The 18,365-nt window shown below is 36.6% G+C and overlaps 1 protein-coding gene across 6 annotated transcripts in view; it reads right to left on the reverse strand.

Moving 5' to 3' along the window:
* DMD (dystrophin) overlaps positions 1-18,365 on the reverse strand; it is a 2,476,968-nt gene that overhangs the window by 1,519,099 nt on the left and 939,504 nt on the right. For all 6 annotated transcript variants that reach the window (XM_059910880.1, XM_059910875.1, XM_059910877.1 and 3 more), the window contains 2 exons: positions 6,573-6,761; positions 5,495-5,676 (listed from right to left, as the gene is read on the reverse strand). In XM_059910880.1, coding sequence (XP_059766863.1) covers positions 5,495-5,676; positions 6,573-6,761 — 371 coding nt within the window. The remainder of the gene's footprint in view (positions 1-5,494; positions 5,677-6,572; positions 6,762-18,365) is intronic.

The following is an 18,365-nucleotide window of genomic DNA, read 5'->3' on the forward strand; positions in this document are numbered from 1 at the left end:
TTGGAGCTTCTGAGAAAGTAGTTAATATGTTTGGCCCACCTCGGTTGATAGAAAAATCGGGTGCTTAGGAATCACCTGAGCTCTTGTAAAATTACAGATTCTGATTCTGTTGCATGAGGGCTGAGATTCTGCATTTTTGACTACGTCTCAGGTGATGTTGTTGCTAGTGGTTCCTGAACCACCTTGATCTGCAAGGAATTCTTATTTTAACATGATTAGAAGAAAAAAATGTATTAATGAAACCATGATATAAAATGACAAGTGAGTCTAAGATTACACACTGTTAAAAAGTTCACTGCAACAAATTCATTTAACAGATTAGAACTACTTAAGAAATTAATTCATTTATTCATCCATTCATTCAGATATTCACATGTGCAATATGTTAGTCACTTCACTTGGGAGAAAACAACCCACCCATTTGTTCAGCAACTCTTTTGCTCTATTCACTCTCACATATGTTATCTCATTTCCAGGTTGGAACAGACATTTGAAAGACAGAGAGAAAAAAAAAAAGATGAGCCAGAGTTGTTAGACATATTTTTCTCTCCAGCCAAAGTGTTGATGGTGATTCACAATTATTTCCCATGTTATGGCTTGTATTTTCACCCAGAGACTATTCATATCTCTCCTCCTGCTGATGCAAACCAGAACATAACTTCACTCGGCCTCCTTACTGACTTACCTTCATTTGTTTTTCCCTCACCATCACAAAGGTTTTAGTTTCCCCCTGCATGTCCTAACCACAATTATCAGAGAAGTTGATGGAACTTGCTGTGCTTATCTTTATGAGTCCTTGTAGAAATGTCAGTAAATCTCTTTTGCTCTCTGCAGGTTGCATTTTTCAATCAAATTAATTAGCTTATTCATAGAGAAGAAAATCTTCTGTTGTCCCTACGCCAGTAGTCTTCTTGTACTTCCACAGAGGGAAGTTTTGTCTTTTTCTTCTCTCTCCCTCACCTCCCACCACCCAAAGGGTATTCTGCAGCATAAAAACGAAACAAAACAAAAATCATTTTGCCTACTCTTCTGAAGGTTTCCAGCTCGAGCATGTCAACAGATACTGTCTTGTCTTAATTATTTTATTTTAATTATGCAATCAATGGCACTTAGTTCTTTCATTTCAATCTCATAAACATTGTTAAAGATTGGTAACTGACCAACAGCAGCATGTTTATGTCAAGGTAGTGTGTGGCTAGAGATATCTTAACAAAGTTCTCTATTGTATGAGCCTTTGCTTCATTATCAATTCATGTCCACGAAGATATCAGAATTGAAGAGGAAAGAAATTAATAAGGAAAGAATCAAATGAGAATAGAATAAAACGGAGGAAGAAAGGAAGAAGCATCTACATATTTATGTTTTTACTTACATTCCTTTGCAAGAAATATTTTTAAATGTTTCAATAATAAAATTATAACTTCAAATGCAATTTTTATCACACTGCTCATGTTCCCTTGCCCCCACAGAAAACACCCACAAACAAATCCGTTGGGGAAAAAAATGAGCAAGGCAATTAGAACAGGCTGGAGGAAAAAAAGAGCAAAAAATATATATGAGGCATAGTTATACAGTATGGTTAAAATAATTAACCCACAGCTAGTCATCTTATTTATAATGATGATAATTCTTTACATTTCGTAATAACTTTGCATTCACAATCTACTTTTCATACCCTATCCTGGCCAGTATCTTTTAGAGGTGTGCCAGGTTCTGTGGAACTGCCACTGTTCCAGAAATCAGTAACTGAGGACCACAGAGGGAAAGTATGTCGCCCAGTTCACATAAATAGGTGTTTGAGAAAGGGAGACCTTATCCCTTAGGCAAATTAGAGTAGATTTAGCATAAGTTGGAAATCAGAGCATTTTGTTACCTCTGTATTTTTAAAATTTCCTGTTTTGTTTGATAATTGTTAACGGTTTGTGGGATAAACAGCATTTCCTAGATACAACCTGTATAAAGGTAGCCATCTGTATGTATGAGGCAAGGATGCCTATTTCCAGAGGAAAAAATATATCTTGACTGTTAGAACGGCAAAAAAGAAAATAAATACAGCAGGAATGGTTTATAAATTAATGACTGGGCTAAGATAGTAGAATACATGCATGTATTATTACGACCACCTCCTGGCATAAGATACTAGCATCTCTTACCTGGGCTATGGCACTGATTATAACTGCCCTATCTTCTTCTAGTGGTATTACCGATATTTTCTTTACCTGTTTTTCCCCTACTTAAAACCTTTTGATGGCTTTTTCTTGTACTTATGCTAGAACTCAAAGCCCTTGATTTTACTCTGACACTGCAATACATGACAAGACCCCTACTTATATTTCAACCCCATCTCATACTTCAGCTATCTAATCTTCCCTCCTGCAACTCTCCAGCCATGCTGGCCTTTTGGTTCCTCTATCAAGCCAGACTGTCCCTATTTTAGGGCTTTTGCATTGGCTGTTCCCTCTGTCTGAAGTGTACTTCCTCCTGATCTGCAAATGATGGCTCCTTCTTATCATTCAAATTTCAAATTAAATGGCACCACCCCAGAAATAACATTCCTGGGTCACAAAGGCTAAATTAGCCCCTCAAACTCTATCACATTACCTTTTAATCTCCTCAAAAAACGTATTCCTATCTGATATTTTTCATGTCTGTGTGTGTGTGTGTGTGTGTGTGTGTGTGTGTGTGTGTGTGTTTTAATTTTACTGGATGTCAGACTCTCTAGAGCTTCTGGAACCTTGCCTCTTGTGTTCATTACTGTATCCCCAGCGCCTTGAAATGTAACTGATATTTTGAGGCAGTCCATTAATATTTATTAATATTTGTGTGTATATAGATAGATACAGATGTAGATAGTATTATATATATATATACACACACTGTTACATATATAGTTATATATATATCACAATGACTATATATTGAATGTAATTTGATTACTGTTCATAGATATGTTGGTAGATAATACTTATAACTTACAAGTGTAAATATTCATAGATTTTAGTTATCAGTTTATCTGTATTCCCAGCCAATTTTTTTACTTTTGTGATAAGACAACAACTTAAGAATTCTAGCTGTCTTTGGTTATATCTCATAGGCCTAGAGAAACCTTAATTATCATTCCTCTCACCCTAAATCTATGCTTAGGCAGGGATAATGGCTTCTGACTGGGTCTATCCATACCCTATCTTTCTTTGTGGGAGCAAGCTGAAAGGTGTCGACTAATCCATTTTTTGTTTGTTAGCAATTTACTATGCCTTCCTACTCCTAAGTAGTCATATGTTTGGAAACAATAGGCAATGCTCCAAATTGAAGCTAATCATCAACATGGCCATGATAGTAGAAACTGAACAGGTAGCAATGTACTAAAGCATTAAATAAGACCTCAAATTATATTTTTTAAATACTGACAACATCCTATTGTTATAATCAGCTTTCAATTCCTCTAAAAACATCTATCAAAAGCCAGGTCCTCCATAGTTTGCATAATGGCTTACCTCATTTAGAATTTTACACATGAAAACCCACAAAGTTAGTGAAGGTGGTATGTGAAACTTACTGTTATTTACAAACTCCCAAGAAATTTCTGAATTTGCTTGGCTTAAATAATGCTTTAAGTGTATGTGTATCTCAACAAATTGTCCAGACAAGTCTATGTGCTACAAGCTGTTCCGTATTAATGTCTCATTTTAAAAACTCTATTATGTTTTAGCAAAAGCTATGCCAGCTAAGAGGCTGCCCTTACCTTCTTGCTAATCATTCTAAAAGCTTAAATACAAACCAAAGTCCCCCAAACTTCCCTAAGGACAAACTATACTTTGATGTCAATCTTAGCTCAGTGATATTGCCATTTCAGGTTTTGCATCCTCCAGCAGGATGGGGGTGAGGAAATTACACACATATGTGTGTGTACATGGTCATCCATGTATGTGTGTGTGTGTGCTGTCAGCCATCACCTAATGGTAGATATCTCTTTAACAAGGGAATTTTAAAAAATTAACCTATTTTTAAATGTTATAATAACAGATTAAAAACTTGGGATTTTAATTTTAGGCTGAATTCACCTTTTCTCAACTCAGTCTCAAGCTGCAATTAATTAATTGTTAGTATGAATAATTAATCCCATATTGTTAGTCCTATTGAAAAAAGAGAGTGAGGAACGATGGAGGTATTTAACCTCCAGAAGAGGATGGCAAAACAGAATGCACGAAGGAAAAGAGGGTGGTGCCACTATGGGAAAGGCAGTAAAGGAGGAGGTCGGATTTTAAAGACTTTCAAATTTTATCTGAGGTTGCTCTGTTTAAGTTGCACAAACGGGTGCAAACAAAAGTTGCAACCTGAAGAATGTTGGCATATGACCACAAGTAGGAGGCTCTATATCTTATGATTTATAATGATAAATGGGTGGTATAAACTAGTTGAGCCTTGGGCATGGGGGGGGGGAGACTTAATAGTTATAATATGGCTATTATAATTCTCATATCTGGGGTTAGTTGCAATCGTCGAAATGATCACAGTTGGGGAAAAAGTCAACATGCACAGACTAGTATCTCCAGGTTTAGAATACCAATATTCATGAAAATTCGATCTTATATATGCTTTATTTATTCTTCCAAAATACACGAGCTTAAAAATGTGTTTTTCCCCTCCCTATTGTCACACTATAATTTAGTACTGGAATAACAATCCTCCCAGCATATCTAATGAGTTTCTTTGGTCCTATTTTAAAGGTTTTAATCTTCATAAATAATAGCTAAGTAAACTTAAGGCACTTGGACAATTTCTTTAGCTTAATGTATTCAAATCCACAGTTGGCACTTCATTTCTTTTCATTTAAAAATAAATCTATCTTGTCTCAATAGGCTCTACATGAATACACACACCTAACAATATAAATCAAAGCAACACATTCAAAATGATGAGATCTACTTGTTACCTTTATAAGAAATATGCCATTTTCAGAAATGTCTCAAAAATTCTTTTTTGATTAAGTCAATATATATTTTTAAGATAATTCACAATCATGCAAGTACTTGAAGAAGGATTTCCAAACACAGGAGAAACTTTTTTCAAGAGGATTTCCATAAACATATGAAAAACTAATATTTTAAGAGCTTTTCCTTCAGAAGAGAAGTTTCCTGTCAACTGTACCTAATATGTGATTTTATGTGCATGATTTCCTGTGTAAACTTCACATCTTCTATATTCACATTTTAATTTTTGGAGAAAACTTGGAAAATATTAACTATGACAACAACTTTAGGAACCTTTAAAGTATAGTTCTGTGGATAGTGGTTCTTCTCCCCAATATCTCCACTTTGATTACAAAAGTGAAAACCAAAATACAACAGACATGAAAATCTAACCAAAATGCCCCCTGAAGAAGAGCTGCATACTTTAGGAAAGAACTGAGAATCCTAACTTAAACAAGAAACTGCATAAAAATAATAGTAAGATTCTAAAACTTGCTACTGTTAGAAATTAAAAACAGACTTACTTGCTTTGTTTTTCCATGCTAGCTACCCTGAGGCATTCCCATCTTGAATTTAGGAGATTCATTTGTTCTTGAACTTCAGTTTCTTCATCTTCTGATAATTTCCCTGTCCCAATCAGTTGACTTCCCAATTGGAGAACATTGCCAACCCGTCCCTGATGGGATGTCAAATCCATCATGTACCCCTGAAAAAGAAAGAAGTTGATAAGAGTTGACACTGTAGGGAAATCATTATGGTTTTGAATCTTTTTTTTCTTTTTTCTTGCAATTTTAAATTTGTAGCCCATTTAAACTTTATTCCCAGTAAAAGTATTTTAATTTTTAAGAAAATTTAATACTGTTTTTAATATGAATTAAGGAAAATTACTAGCTTAGGTCACCTTCTGCAGAAGCAGACCCTGAGATCAGGACTTATGTGCTAGTGATTTATTAAGGAGGAGATCTCAGGGGAGATCTACAAGGGAGCCAAAGAAGCAGGAAACAGGACTGGGGAGGGGAGGAAGCCAAGTAAGTGTGTCATCTCAGGAAAAGTCTCCCACTGAGGGTAGTTCAGCCTGATACCCCACAGGTACTCTGGAGTGTAAGTTCTATCTCAGCATTGACCTTGACCCAAGAGAAGGGAGTTGGCCTTTCATATTCCTATATGAGTCTTTGGCAGAATCTAATCTCAGCATCTTCAAGTGTTACTCTCCAAAGAACAACTTCCAAAGCTGGCTACTGGAATGCCAAACACATGAATGTTTATCTTGTTTCCTTCTCAAAATAAACACTAAATTATCAAAATACAAGGATCTTATAGAGTAATTGAGGAAAACAGAGACTTATCATAAGTCATATGCCTTGTTTCATTAATCAATGTTTTTTTTAAAAATTTATTTATTTATTTATTTATTTGGCTGCACCAAGTCTTAGCTGTGGCTCGCAGGATCTTTTTCAGTTGCAGCATGCAGGATCTTTAGTTGCGGCATGTGATCTCTCAGTTGCAGCATGTGGGATCTAGTTCCCTGACTAGGGATCGAACCCGGGAGTCTTAGCCACTGGACCACTAGGGAGATCCCCATTAATCGATGTTTTGCTTTACCTCATGAGTATGAAATTGTTCTTTCACTTCTTCTACATCATTAGAAATCTCTCCTTGTGCTTGCAATGTGTCCTCAGCTGAAAGAAGCCATGAGAGTACTTCTTCTAAAGCTGTCTGGTAACCGTCCAGGTTTACTTCAGTCTCCATCAATGAACTGCCAAATGACTTGTCTTCAGGAGCTTCCAAACGCTGAACAATAAAACAAATTGGGTGTTACACAATTAGTATCTTGGCAGACTGTTCCAGTACATTAAATGATAAATCGAATGAAATATTTAAAATGCTAGAAATGTCCACTTGCATTATCAGAGACACGAACAGCAGAAACATACAATAACGAGCGTGCATTTTAACATCCTCACAAATATACACACAAATTCTCAAATGGCAGTTGGAATCCACTTCAAATTAATATTTTATTAAAGCTCTTCTAGATTACTATAAAGAGTGAATTAGTACATCATCTCTTCATGTTGTATTTTAAATGCCATGGATTTTCATCCATAGGTAAACTTTTTTAGTTCATATTTTCAATCCTTTACATATACATTATTGGTATTATATTTATATAACTTTTGCAATAACATTAAAGGAAACATCTCTTCCCAAGAGCCCCTAATAAAATATTTCTGAAAATTCACAGACCAGAAAAGTTATCAGTATGAAAATAAGTGGGGGAAAGGTAAAATTTAAAAAGAAAGAACCTCATTCACACATCTGAAATTTCTAACAGTATAATGACTTCTGTGAGTTAAGCTTTTATTTCCAGAAGGCCATGGTTTAAATAACAAGACATTATCTTAGGCAAAGCAAAATATGAAGTATTAGCTACCAGATTTATTTAGCAGGATGTTAACTGAGATTCCCAACAGTTGTCTTGTAATTTCTCCTTGGATCCTAAAGCTGAGAACAATGGTAACAAAGTGTTCATAATTCTAAAGAGAAGATCCAGGCCACCTATGAAGGAGTTGCTAAGAAGGGACCACAAAACTGTCCCACCACCCTTAATCCACTGCCTAGCTCAAAGGTGTGTAAGAGGAAACAAGGAGACTGGAGAAATCTGGTGAGAAAGGATTCCCCTGGAGTGCGATGCACGTCCATACCTTCCACCACCTCAAGCCAAGTAATGGAGACCTCAAGAGAATCACCTGTAGAGCTGACAGTAGCTTCTAGGATGGAATATTGACCTCTAAACCTGGCTGTGTATTTGCAGAGATTCAGGAGCTATGGGACCAGTACTACCAAGTGATGGGAGAGAGCTCTTGGGATAAGCTATGTGCCTGCTGATTTAACCTGAAGGCAATTATCAACAGCAAAAATTTGAACAAATAAGAAAATCTGCATAAATTTTTCTTTAGGCCAACTGCACTCATGGCAGGTTGCTGGGCTTTAGAAATCCTGAGAAGGACCACACTCAAGAGGGTTTCCTGCTGAGGTGAGGGACACAGGCAAATAGTTGAAGTAGTCAGAGCAAAAATATTGGAGAAATATTTGGAGAGGAATCTTCTGAACACCCTATAAAGAGAGCAGGCAAGCACTGGGCCCTAACAAACAGGACTTTGCAAAGGAAACAAACGGCATTGTAGAACAACCAGAAGCTACTTGGGGTGGGGGGGGGCAGGGTTCATGACCTAGAGAAAAATTCATCCTTTTGATGGTTCTTCCCTGCCATGCCTGCCTTGAATTTCCAGTCCCCATCAATTCTGGGCCTTATCCCACTGAGCTGCTAGCACCAACTTAATTGTGCTCTTCTGATAAATGCTCCAATTTTGAAACTTTAATATGATAAATTTCTCTATTAAGTCCTTTAGGATGAAAAAGCATAGTGGCAGTCTTTGGTGTAATATTTTTATCAAATGATGCACTCTTAATCTATTTCTAGAGAACTGGCAGAAATATGTCATCCTGTTAAGTCAAAATCACCCAACCCCAGTATCTCAAACAGAGCATAAATGCCCCAAGAGGGCTAGTCGCATTGGCCCTTCCCAAGGTCAAGGCAAGTTCTGAAGGTCTGAGGGGTTAGAACAAGTTTCATGGTGTATCCCTTCTCTCTACCCCTAAATACTATAAATAATAAATATAAAAGTCATCATTAAGAGGAAAAAAGTCACAAAAACATAGCCTGGGAGATGTGTGTAGACAGAACCAGCTTCATGGTTGGGCAACCTGAGCAGTTTTATGGTGCCCAAGACTCAGAACGACCCCTTGCTTGTATTATCTGCTTTTTGACAGTGCCGTCTTAAAATTCTTAATACTTTTATCTTTGAACTTGGGTTTTGTAAGTGAAGTCCAATGGGGTGATGAAGTATGCATGTGAGCAGAGGAGATAAGTGCAATAGGTGTGTTTGCCCCATTTGCATATAGTGTTTCTGATGTCCCATGAGCCTAGAATTCTGGTGGACCCATGACATGTGGGAGCTGAGCAGACTCAAAGTGAGCGGAAGGTAACTATGACTGAATGAGAGGGGCATTGACAGCCCCAGGAAGTCATGCTTTCTGTTTGAACGGGAACTTGCTTCCAATGCAGAAAGAAGGCAATCCTAAGAAAACATGAACAATCAAAGAACCCTATCATATCCTTTCTTACTCGTATTTCTTTCCTGTATTAGCCAACCATTTATGCTGAAACTGACGACAGAGAAAGAAAGGGAAAGATAGGGCAAGATGGTTCCTTTCCTTTCACTCCTTCCTTAACTCATCAGTAAGCTGAAGGCACAGGACATGGGTAGAACTTACATCTACCAAGAAGTGAAATAAAAACAGCTTAGTTGTACAATGTTTCCATGTTAAGAATGAAATACATATGCATGCACAAGCTCTGAAATACAAATTGTGCAATGCTGGTGATTCTGCTTGAGTTAAACGATCTTATATTTGCATTTACAACTGCAATTGCACAATATAACAATAGGCAGTAAAACTCATGCTAATACTTTAAAATTTTAATTTTCTTTATTCAGTATGATGTCAAATAGCAAATAAAAAACACAATGGCAAGTTGAGAGAAAGACCATAGAATAAAGTAAACAGCTTTATATTTTAGTAATTTTAACAGCACTTTCCTTCCTGCATTTTTGAACAAGGGGCTCCGTATTTCATTTTTCACTGAGCTGTACAAATTGCTAGCCAGCCCTGTATGTAGGTGGAAAAAAAGTACAGTCCACTCCTGGATATTTTGCCTTCCCTGGGTTATGGGTGAGAAGAGATGGGACATTTATCATGTACAATAAAAAGTGGTTATAAAACCCAGGGGCTTTGGAGGCAAACAATCAGTGTTTGAATCTTGTCACCCTGGGAAAGTTACTTAGCCCCATCATTAGCCTCAGCTTCCTCCTATGTAAAATGAGAACAATAATACTTTCCTAAGATTGCCATAAGAATTAAAGGAGAGTATATAAAGTGTTTGGCAGAATGCCTGATCTTGTGCAAGAACCCAATAGAGTAGGCGATAGCTATTAATTATTATTCGATTCTTCTACACATAAGAACCATTTTGAAACACAACCTGCTCCAAAGTTACCTTCTTAAGTCACTGTCCAGATTTCAAGGGCCAGATAATTCCTACAGAAAAAATGACCCAGGAAACTTCTAAGAGCAAGCATCAATTAAATCAAACCTTTCTGAACCTGAACCTCAATCTAGTTCCTATTTAAAAGTTCTAAAAATTATTAACAATCTTGAGTTCAAATAATCTTTTGCAAATGATAAATTGTAAACAACACTATTACTCAAGTAACACAATACTATATTTTACTACTGTACAATTTGGATTAAAAAAGTAAGCAGCTCATGATTTACTGATATTTACAGAGGCTTGAATTTTTGGAGAAAATTTTAGAAGGCAAATCTTTATACTCAAGGACATGCTGTCTAGCACTCATAAATTCTGAATATAAAAGTTTTGTCTGAGGATGTTCATAAAACAAAAACTTTGCAAAGACAGCTATATTAAAGGTAAATTCAAACATGAATAAGCTATGTAAAATTACATAAATATCTCAATTAATCATTATTTATTATCCATAAATCAGCTCTACATATATACATGATTATGGTCAAAATTGTCAGCTAGACTCTGAGTAATTTTTTCTCTGTCTAGACCACTGTTTTTCAAATTTGTAAGTCATGATCCATCAGTGATTCATGAAATCATTTTAGTGGGTCATGACCAGGAATATTCTATTTAAAATTAAATAGAATAAAAATACCAGTCTGTGTAATTTATATTAAGGACTAGATTCTTTTGTGAATTTTTGTTTCAGATATGTATATGTATGTGTGTCTATGTATAAATGTATATGTATATATGTTCTGAATCAAGATGGAAAAAAAAATTTATAGCTCATGGAACAAAACTGGAAATGGTTCTAGAATTTCAGGTAAACCCATGAAAGAAGAAATTTGCTTGAATTCCACATTTGCAATAAAACCCTTGGAAAAACACATATTCTTTTTATTTATTTTTTTGTCCATCTTTGAAAGAGAATTTGGAAACAAACAAGGACACATAGGCTTATGCTTTTGGCTTTAGTTTCCCAAAATATGTATTCATTGTCATAGTATTACATATTTCACTTCAGCTTGTGGCTAGTTCATACATATTATGGCAAAGAAAATGTTCTAGGAAACTTGATCTTTGCTTCTTATAGAAAAATATCTATGCATAAGAAAGAGATGCCAATCATTTCATGAATGGAGATGCTAGTATGATCAACTGGAAATAATTTTTTTTCCTATGCTTTGATCTTATTTTAATTTCTGTCTTTATAAAAGTAGTTTATGTTTGCAGTACATTGGGCAAATAATGATTCAGATGAGAGGCGTAACAATGGATGGATGAAACAATTCTGGTTGTTTTCAAAATTAAGAACACTAAAATTTATTCAACATTACCTACATACTTCAAAGGCTTAATTACTACCCTTTTGTGTGAAGAATTACTAGATATTGTCACCTGTGTTCCTTGAAGATGTTGCTAATGCATAAAGGTGAAGGAGTAGACAGCGGAAGAGTAAAGTAATGGGGGAAGACAAATAAGTATATGTGTCAGTCCTGCAATGTCCAGGACAAATGTCTGGAAACTCATTTCTAGTGATAGAAATTGTCATAATAAAGCAGAGAGTGATAGGCTTGACATGACTCCATACATAAATATTTTTTAAAAACCAGTTTACTATCTAGCTGACCTGGGATAAGTTATTCAACCTCTCTGTGTCTCAGTTTCCCCATCTGTAAAACAAAGAAAATAATAATATATCTCCATAGGACTGTTGAAAAGATTATATGTAATGATGCATATAAAATGCTAAGCACATTCTAGTTTCCAGGAAATGCTCTGCAATGCCTATATTTGGGGACCAATGTTCGCTGAAATGGCAAATGATTTTTATGAGGAAACACAGTTGAATGAGCTGTGTGTATTTTTAGAAGCATGACTTTGGCAATTCAAACTGAGATAAGTCATCAAATGGCAACACATAGGTAGTGAAACCAGCAATCCAGCAAACCACAAAGCTCTTAGAAAAATAGCTGGGATGTTTCCAGAGGGCACAATCTATCACTGAGTACTTTCATATTTCTGTTGAAACTGATCTATTTTGGCAACTTCCCCAAATTTAACCTTAAAATGTGATACGAGTTTTAACCTGGATAAAAACAGTTTTACTGTTCTTGAATGTATAAATGCTTCAAGAACTTTTGAAAGTTTTGTCACTTAGCTCCTTTAAATGTGTCACACTTCTTTTTTACACAGTCTAAGACAATGCATGGATGGTGAATTTTTGGGTGTATTCTATAATCTTTTTTATCCTTCAGTGAAAGATTATTTGAAAGCTAAAGGATCATGGAGGGATAACCAAGTGGTTCTTTTACTAAATAACAGAAGAACAGTTCAGAGGAACCAGGATTTATATCTGGAAACATTCTTGCCACATTTCTGCTGTGTTTCCTCTGAGATATAAGATGTAAACCAGGGTATTATTCAAAGTATGAAAAATGATTACAGAAGTGATTTATGAGGAGTTAATCCATCATGCAACACTGTACATGACATTCAATCTAATGATATCATTAAATAGGTAATTTTTAATATTGCTTGTGCCTGAAATTCAGTTCAAAGTTGAGCCCTAATGAGGATTTAGGAAAAATTACGGCCTGCTGTATGGCAATATTAAAACAACCATCACAACAACAATAACTACATCTCTAATAGCAATAACAACAGCTGCCATTATTTACTGGGCACTTTGTGTCAGTCAATTTGCTAAGCACTTAACGTGCATTATATCATTTTTCACCACAACAGTTCAAGATGACAGAAAATAGTAGGATGAGGAAACGGGAACAGAAAAATTAAATAACATGCCAAAGGTCACAAAGGTTAACTGGCTGATCTGGTACTTAAAACCAGGTTGCTTGGATTCTAAAACAGACATCCTTACCTGTTCTCTTCAAGGAAAGAGATCCTTTGTTTAAGGCCTTTTTGACATTTATAAGGGAAATGCAAATGATATTAAGCCCTGGGAAGACTCTGGATAGATTTCATTAACAGCCACAAATTCTGCCCTCTGCCTCAAGCCAAGTAATAAAAGACCAGAGCAGTCCTCTGCCCTGTTGGTGCAGGTAGATTAGTCAGCTGAAGGCAACAGGCAGTTCTTCAGTTTTATCATTGGCTCCTAACAAGAGTGTGCATGCTTCAAGGTATATACTTCAGGGTCTCATTAACAATTAAAGCTCTTAATCTTAAGGTTTAGAGAACTGAGAATGAGTGTATAAAGGCTCACTGTATTTGAAAGAAATAAAAGGTGTGAAACCTTTTGACAAGTTTTTTATCTCTTGTTGTACTAATATTTCTTTTCACATCTTAAAGTAAAAGACTCAAAAGTCAGGGTGGGCTACAAGCTAGGAGGAATCACTCCTGATTTAGGGAAGATACTATAAAAGAATTTAAGGGTATATATGTATATATTATAAAATGAGGCGATGGAAAACATGAGTAGGAATGCAAAACAGAGTCCCAAGTGAGTCTGACGTAGAAAATACATGTCATAAAGACATATGTGTGTATTAGTTTAAAAAAAACCCCTTTTATTATTATTGAAATGACTTGCTCTTTTACCTTCAACAATTTGGTTGAAAGCTGTCCAGCAAACAACATACTTTACAATTTATTTCACATTCACCTCTTCTTTTTCATTCCTAGTGACATCACCCTAAACCACTGGCTCTCAACCAGGAGCTGTTTTGCCCTCTTGGGGACATTTGACAATATCTGGAGGCAGTTTTGATCATCACTGCTGGGGGTAGAGGGTGCTACTGACATCTAGGACATCTAGTGGGTAGACGCCAGGAATGCTGCTAAACATTCTACACTGCACAGCTCAACAGCAGCATAAGTACTACCACCACCCACTCCCCCTCCACAAAAAAATGATCAGGCCCCAAATGTCAGGAGTGACACTCTGAGAAACTCTGTGCTAAACCAACACAAAAATGAGGTTAATGACATGCTCCCCAAATTGATTCCCTCTTCTCTATCTTTTGCTTGCTTCAATCCAACTTGAGCATAGTTGCCACGTTTATAACAGGTATTTTACTCTAACATGCAATAAACTGCAGTGATTTTACTCTTAGAATACAGTCCCAAATTCATACCCTAACATGTAGTGGTCTCAGATGTTTTCCTCTATTCTCTCTCTCACAGCTTTGGAAACCTACAAATAATCAATTTTCATCTTTCACCTTCCTACTTGTTTATTTCTCCGCTACCAACATATTAAAACAACAACAACAACAAAAATACTTTCCCAAACATATTTAAATCATATTCGCCTTTAAGTTCCAGCTCAAATCTCATCTCCTGTATGACTCTTCCTGAACCTTACAATAATACTCTTCAATTTTGTAAAGTGTTCATCTTTATCAGAATAACATTTGTGACTGCATATTCCACTTTTTTTCTATTCTTTTTTTTTAATTTACATCTTTATTAGAGTATAATTGCTTTACAATGGTGTGTTAGTTTCTGCTTTATAACAAAGTGAATCAGTTATACATATACATATGTCCCCATATCTCTTCCCTCTTGCGTCTCCCTCCCTCCCACCCTCCCTATCCCACCCCTCTAGGTGGTCACAAAGCAAGGAGCTGATCTCCCTGTGCTATGCAGCTGCGTCCCACTAGCTATCTATTTTACATTTGGTAGTGTATATATGTCCATGCCACTCTCTCACCCTGTCACATCTTACCCCTCCCCCTCCCCCATATCCTCAAGTCCATTCTCTAGTAGGTCTGTGTCTTTATTCCCGTCTTGCCACTAGGTTCTTCATGACCTTTTTTTTTTTTTCCCTTAGATTCCATATATATGTGTTAGCATACTGTACTTGTTTTTCTCTTTCTGACTTACTTCACTCTGTATGACAGACTCTAACTCCATCCACCTCACTACAAATACCTCCATTTCATTTCTTTTTATGGCTGAGTAATATTCCATGGTATATATGTGCCACATCTTCTTTATCCATTCATCCGATGATGGACACTTAGGTTGCTTCCATGTCCTGGCTATTGTAAATGGAGCTGCAATGAACATTTTGGTACATGACTCTTTTTGAATTATGGTTTTCTCAGGGTATATGCCCAGTAGTGGGATTGCTGGGTCATATGGTAGTTCTATTTTTAGTTTTTTAAGGAACCGCCATACTGTTCTCCATAGTGGCTGTATTAATTTACATTCCCACCAACAGTGCAAGAGTGTTCTCTTTTCTCCTCACCCTCTCCAGCATTTATTGTTTGTAGATTTTTAGATGATGGCCATTCTGACCGGTGTGAGATGATATCTCATTGTAGTTTTGATTTGCATTTCTCTAATGATTAATGATGTTGAGCATTCTTTCATGTGTCTGTTGGCAATCTGTATATCTTCTTTGGAGAAATGTTTATTTAGGTCTTCTGCCCATTTTTGGATTGGGTTGTTTGTTTTTTTTGTTATTGAGCTGCATGAGCTGCTTGTAAATCTGGGAGATTAATCCTTTGTCAGTTGCTTCATTTGCAAATATTTTCTCCCATTCTGAGGGTTGTCTTTTGGTCTTGTTTATGGTTTCCTTTGCTGTGCAAAAGCTTTTAAGTTTCATTAGGTCCCATTTGTTTATTTGTGTTCTTATTTCCATTTCTCTAGGAGCTGGGTCAAAAAGGATCTTGCTGTGATTTATGTCATAGATTGTTCTGCCTATGTTTTCCTCTAAGAGTTTGATAGTGTCTGCCCTTACACTTAGGTCTTTAATCCATTTTGAGTTTATTTTTGTGTATGGTGTCAGGGAGTGTTCTAATTTCATACTTTTACATGTACCTGTACAGTTTTCCCAGCACCACTTATTGAAGAGGCTGTCTTTTCTCCACTGTATATGCTTGCCTCCTTTATCAAAGATAAGGTGACCATATGTGCGTGGGTTTATCTCTGGGCTTTCTATCCTGTTCCATTGATCTATGTTTCTGTTTTTGTGCCAGTACCAAACGGTCTTGATTACTGTAGCTTTGTAATATAGTCTGAAGTCAGGGAGCCTGATTCCTCCAGCTCCATTTTTCGTTCTCAAGATTGCTTTGGCTATTCGGGGTCTTTTGTGTCTCCATACAAATTGTGAAATTTTTTGCTCTAGTTCTGTGAAAAATGCCGGTGGTAGTTTGATAGGGATTGCATTGAATCTGTAGATTGCTTTGGGTAGTAGAGTCATTTTCACAATGTTGATTCTTCCAATCCAAGAACATGTTATATCTCTCCATCTATTTGTATCATCTTTAATTTCTTTCATCAGTGTCTTATAATTTTCTGCATACAGGTCTTTTGTCTCCTTAGGTAGGTTTATTCCTAGATATTTTATTCTTTTTGTTGCAATGGTAAATGGGAGTGTTTTCTTAATTTCACTTTCAGATTGTTCATCATTAGTGTATAGGAATGCAAGAGATTTCTGTGCATTAATTTTGTATCCTGCTACTTTACCAAATTCATTGATTAGCTCTAGTAGTTTTCTGGTAGCATCTTTAGGATTCTCTATGTATAGTATCATGTCATCTGCAAACAGTGACAGCTTTACTTCTTCTTTTCCGATTTGGATTCCTTTTATTTCTTTTTTTTCTCTGATTGCTGTGGCTAACACTTCCAAAACTATGTTGAATAACAGTGGTGAGAGTGGGCAACCTTCTCTTGTTCCTGATCTTAGTGGAAATGGTTTCAGTTTTTCACCATTGAGGACAATGTTGGCTGTGGGTTTGTCATATATGGCCTTTATTATGTTGAGGAAAGTTCCCTCTATGCCTACTTTCTGCAGGGCTTTTATCATAAATCGGTGTTGAATTTTGTCGAAAGCTTTCTCTGCATCTATTGAGATGATCATATGGTTTTTCTCCTTCAATTTGTTAATATGATGTATCACGTTGATTAATTTGCATATATTGAAGAATCCTTGCATTCCTGGAATAACCCCACTTGATCATGGTGTATGATCCTTTCAATGTGCTGTTGGATTCTGTTTGCTAGTATTTTGTTGAGGATTTTTGCATCTATGTTCATCAGTGATATTGGCCTGTGGTTTTCTTTCTTTGTGACATCTTTGTCTGGTTTTGGTATCAGGGTGATGGTGGCCTCGTAGAATGAGTCGGGGAGTGTCCCTCCCTCTGCAATATTTTGGAAGAGTTTGAGAAGGATAGGTGCCAGCTCTTCTCTAAATAAAGATTATTTCTTAATAAAGGGAGGAAACACACTGAGACTTAAAGGCACTGAAAAGGATTAAGCAGGAATCAATACTAATAATAATTGCTTACTAAAAATGGAATTGTATTAGTTAAATATTAATGGAACAAAAACTTGTTATTGAAGATGCATCAGGAATGTTAATGTCAATTTTGTATGTCCCCGTTTTTCCACAATAGCAAGGACTATACATTTATACCACATATTACATATAGCACATAGTACAGTATACATAGTGTACTATAGATTCCTACCACATAGTATACTACTGCAGAGTATATCAAAACCCTTGCTCAGGGCTTCCCTGGTGGCACAGTGGTTAAGAATCCACCTGCCAATGCAGGGGACATGGGTTCGAGCCCTGGTCCGGGAAGATCCCACATGCCACAGAGCAACTAAGCCCATGTGCCACAACTACTGAGCCTGCGCTCTAGAGCCCGCGAGCCACGACTACTGAGCCCACGCGCCGCAACTACTGAAGCCCATGTGCCTAGAGCTAGTGTTCCTCAACAAGCCACCATAATGTAAAGCTCGTGCACCGCACAAAGAGTAGCCCCCACTCGCTGCAACTAGAGAAAGCCCTCGCGCAGCAACGAAGACCCAATGCAGCCAAAAATAGAATTAAAAAAAAAAGTGCTTAAATCTCTCCCAATCCAAAACACACCTGTCCAATACTATCACTCTCCAGTGTATTATTCCATCTCCTTGTTTTCATCACTGAACTTCTGAATAGATTACTCCACTTTACTGCTTCCAATTTGCCGTCTTCAACCTTTAACCTACGCAATCGTTTTTGTTTCCCACCCTCTATGGAAACAGCCTTCTCAAAGCTTCCAAGTCGACCTCTAAAACATCACACCCAGTGCTTCTCCCCCAAAGGCACCCTCTTCAATTCCATTACAGCATTTGACACTGTTGAACATGAGCACCTTCCTCAGTTTTTTTTTTCTCCTAAATAAATTTATTTATTTATTTATTTTATTTTGGGCTGTGTTGTGTCTTCGTTGCTGTGCGCGGGCTTTCTCTAGTTGCGGCGAGCAGGGGCTACT

Source organism: Balaenoptera ricei, chromosome X (genome assembly GCF_028023285.1).
Source record: "Balaenoptera ricei isolate mBalRic1 chromosome X, mBalRic1.hap2, whole genome shotgun sequence".
Taxonomy (NCBI): domain Eukaryota; kingdom Metazoa; phylum Chordata; class Mammalia; order Artiodactyla; family Balaenopteridae; genus Balaenoptera; species Balaenoptera ricei.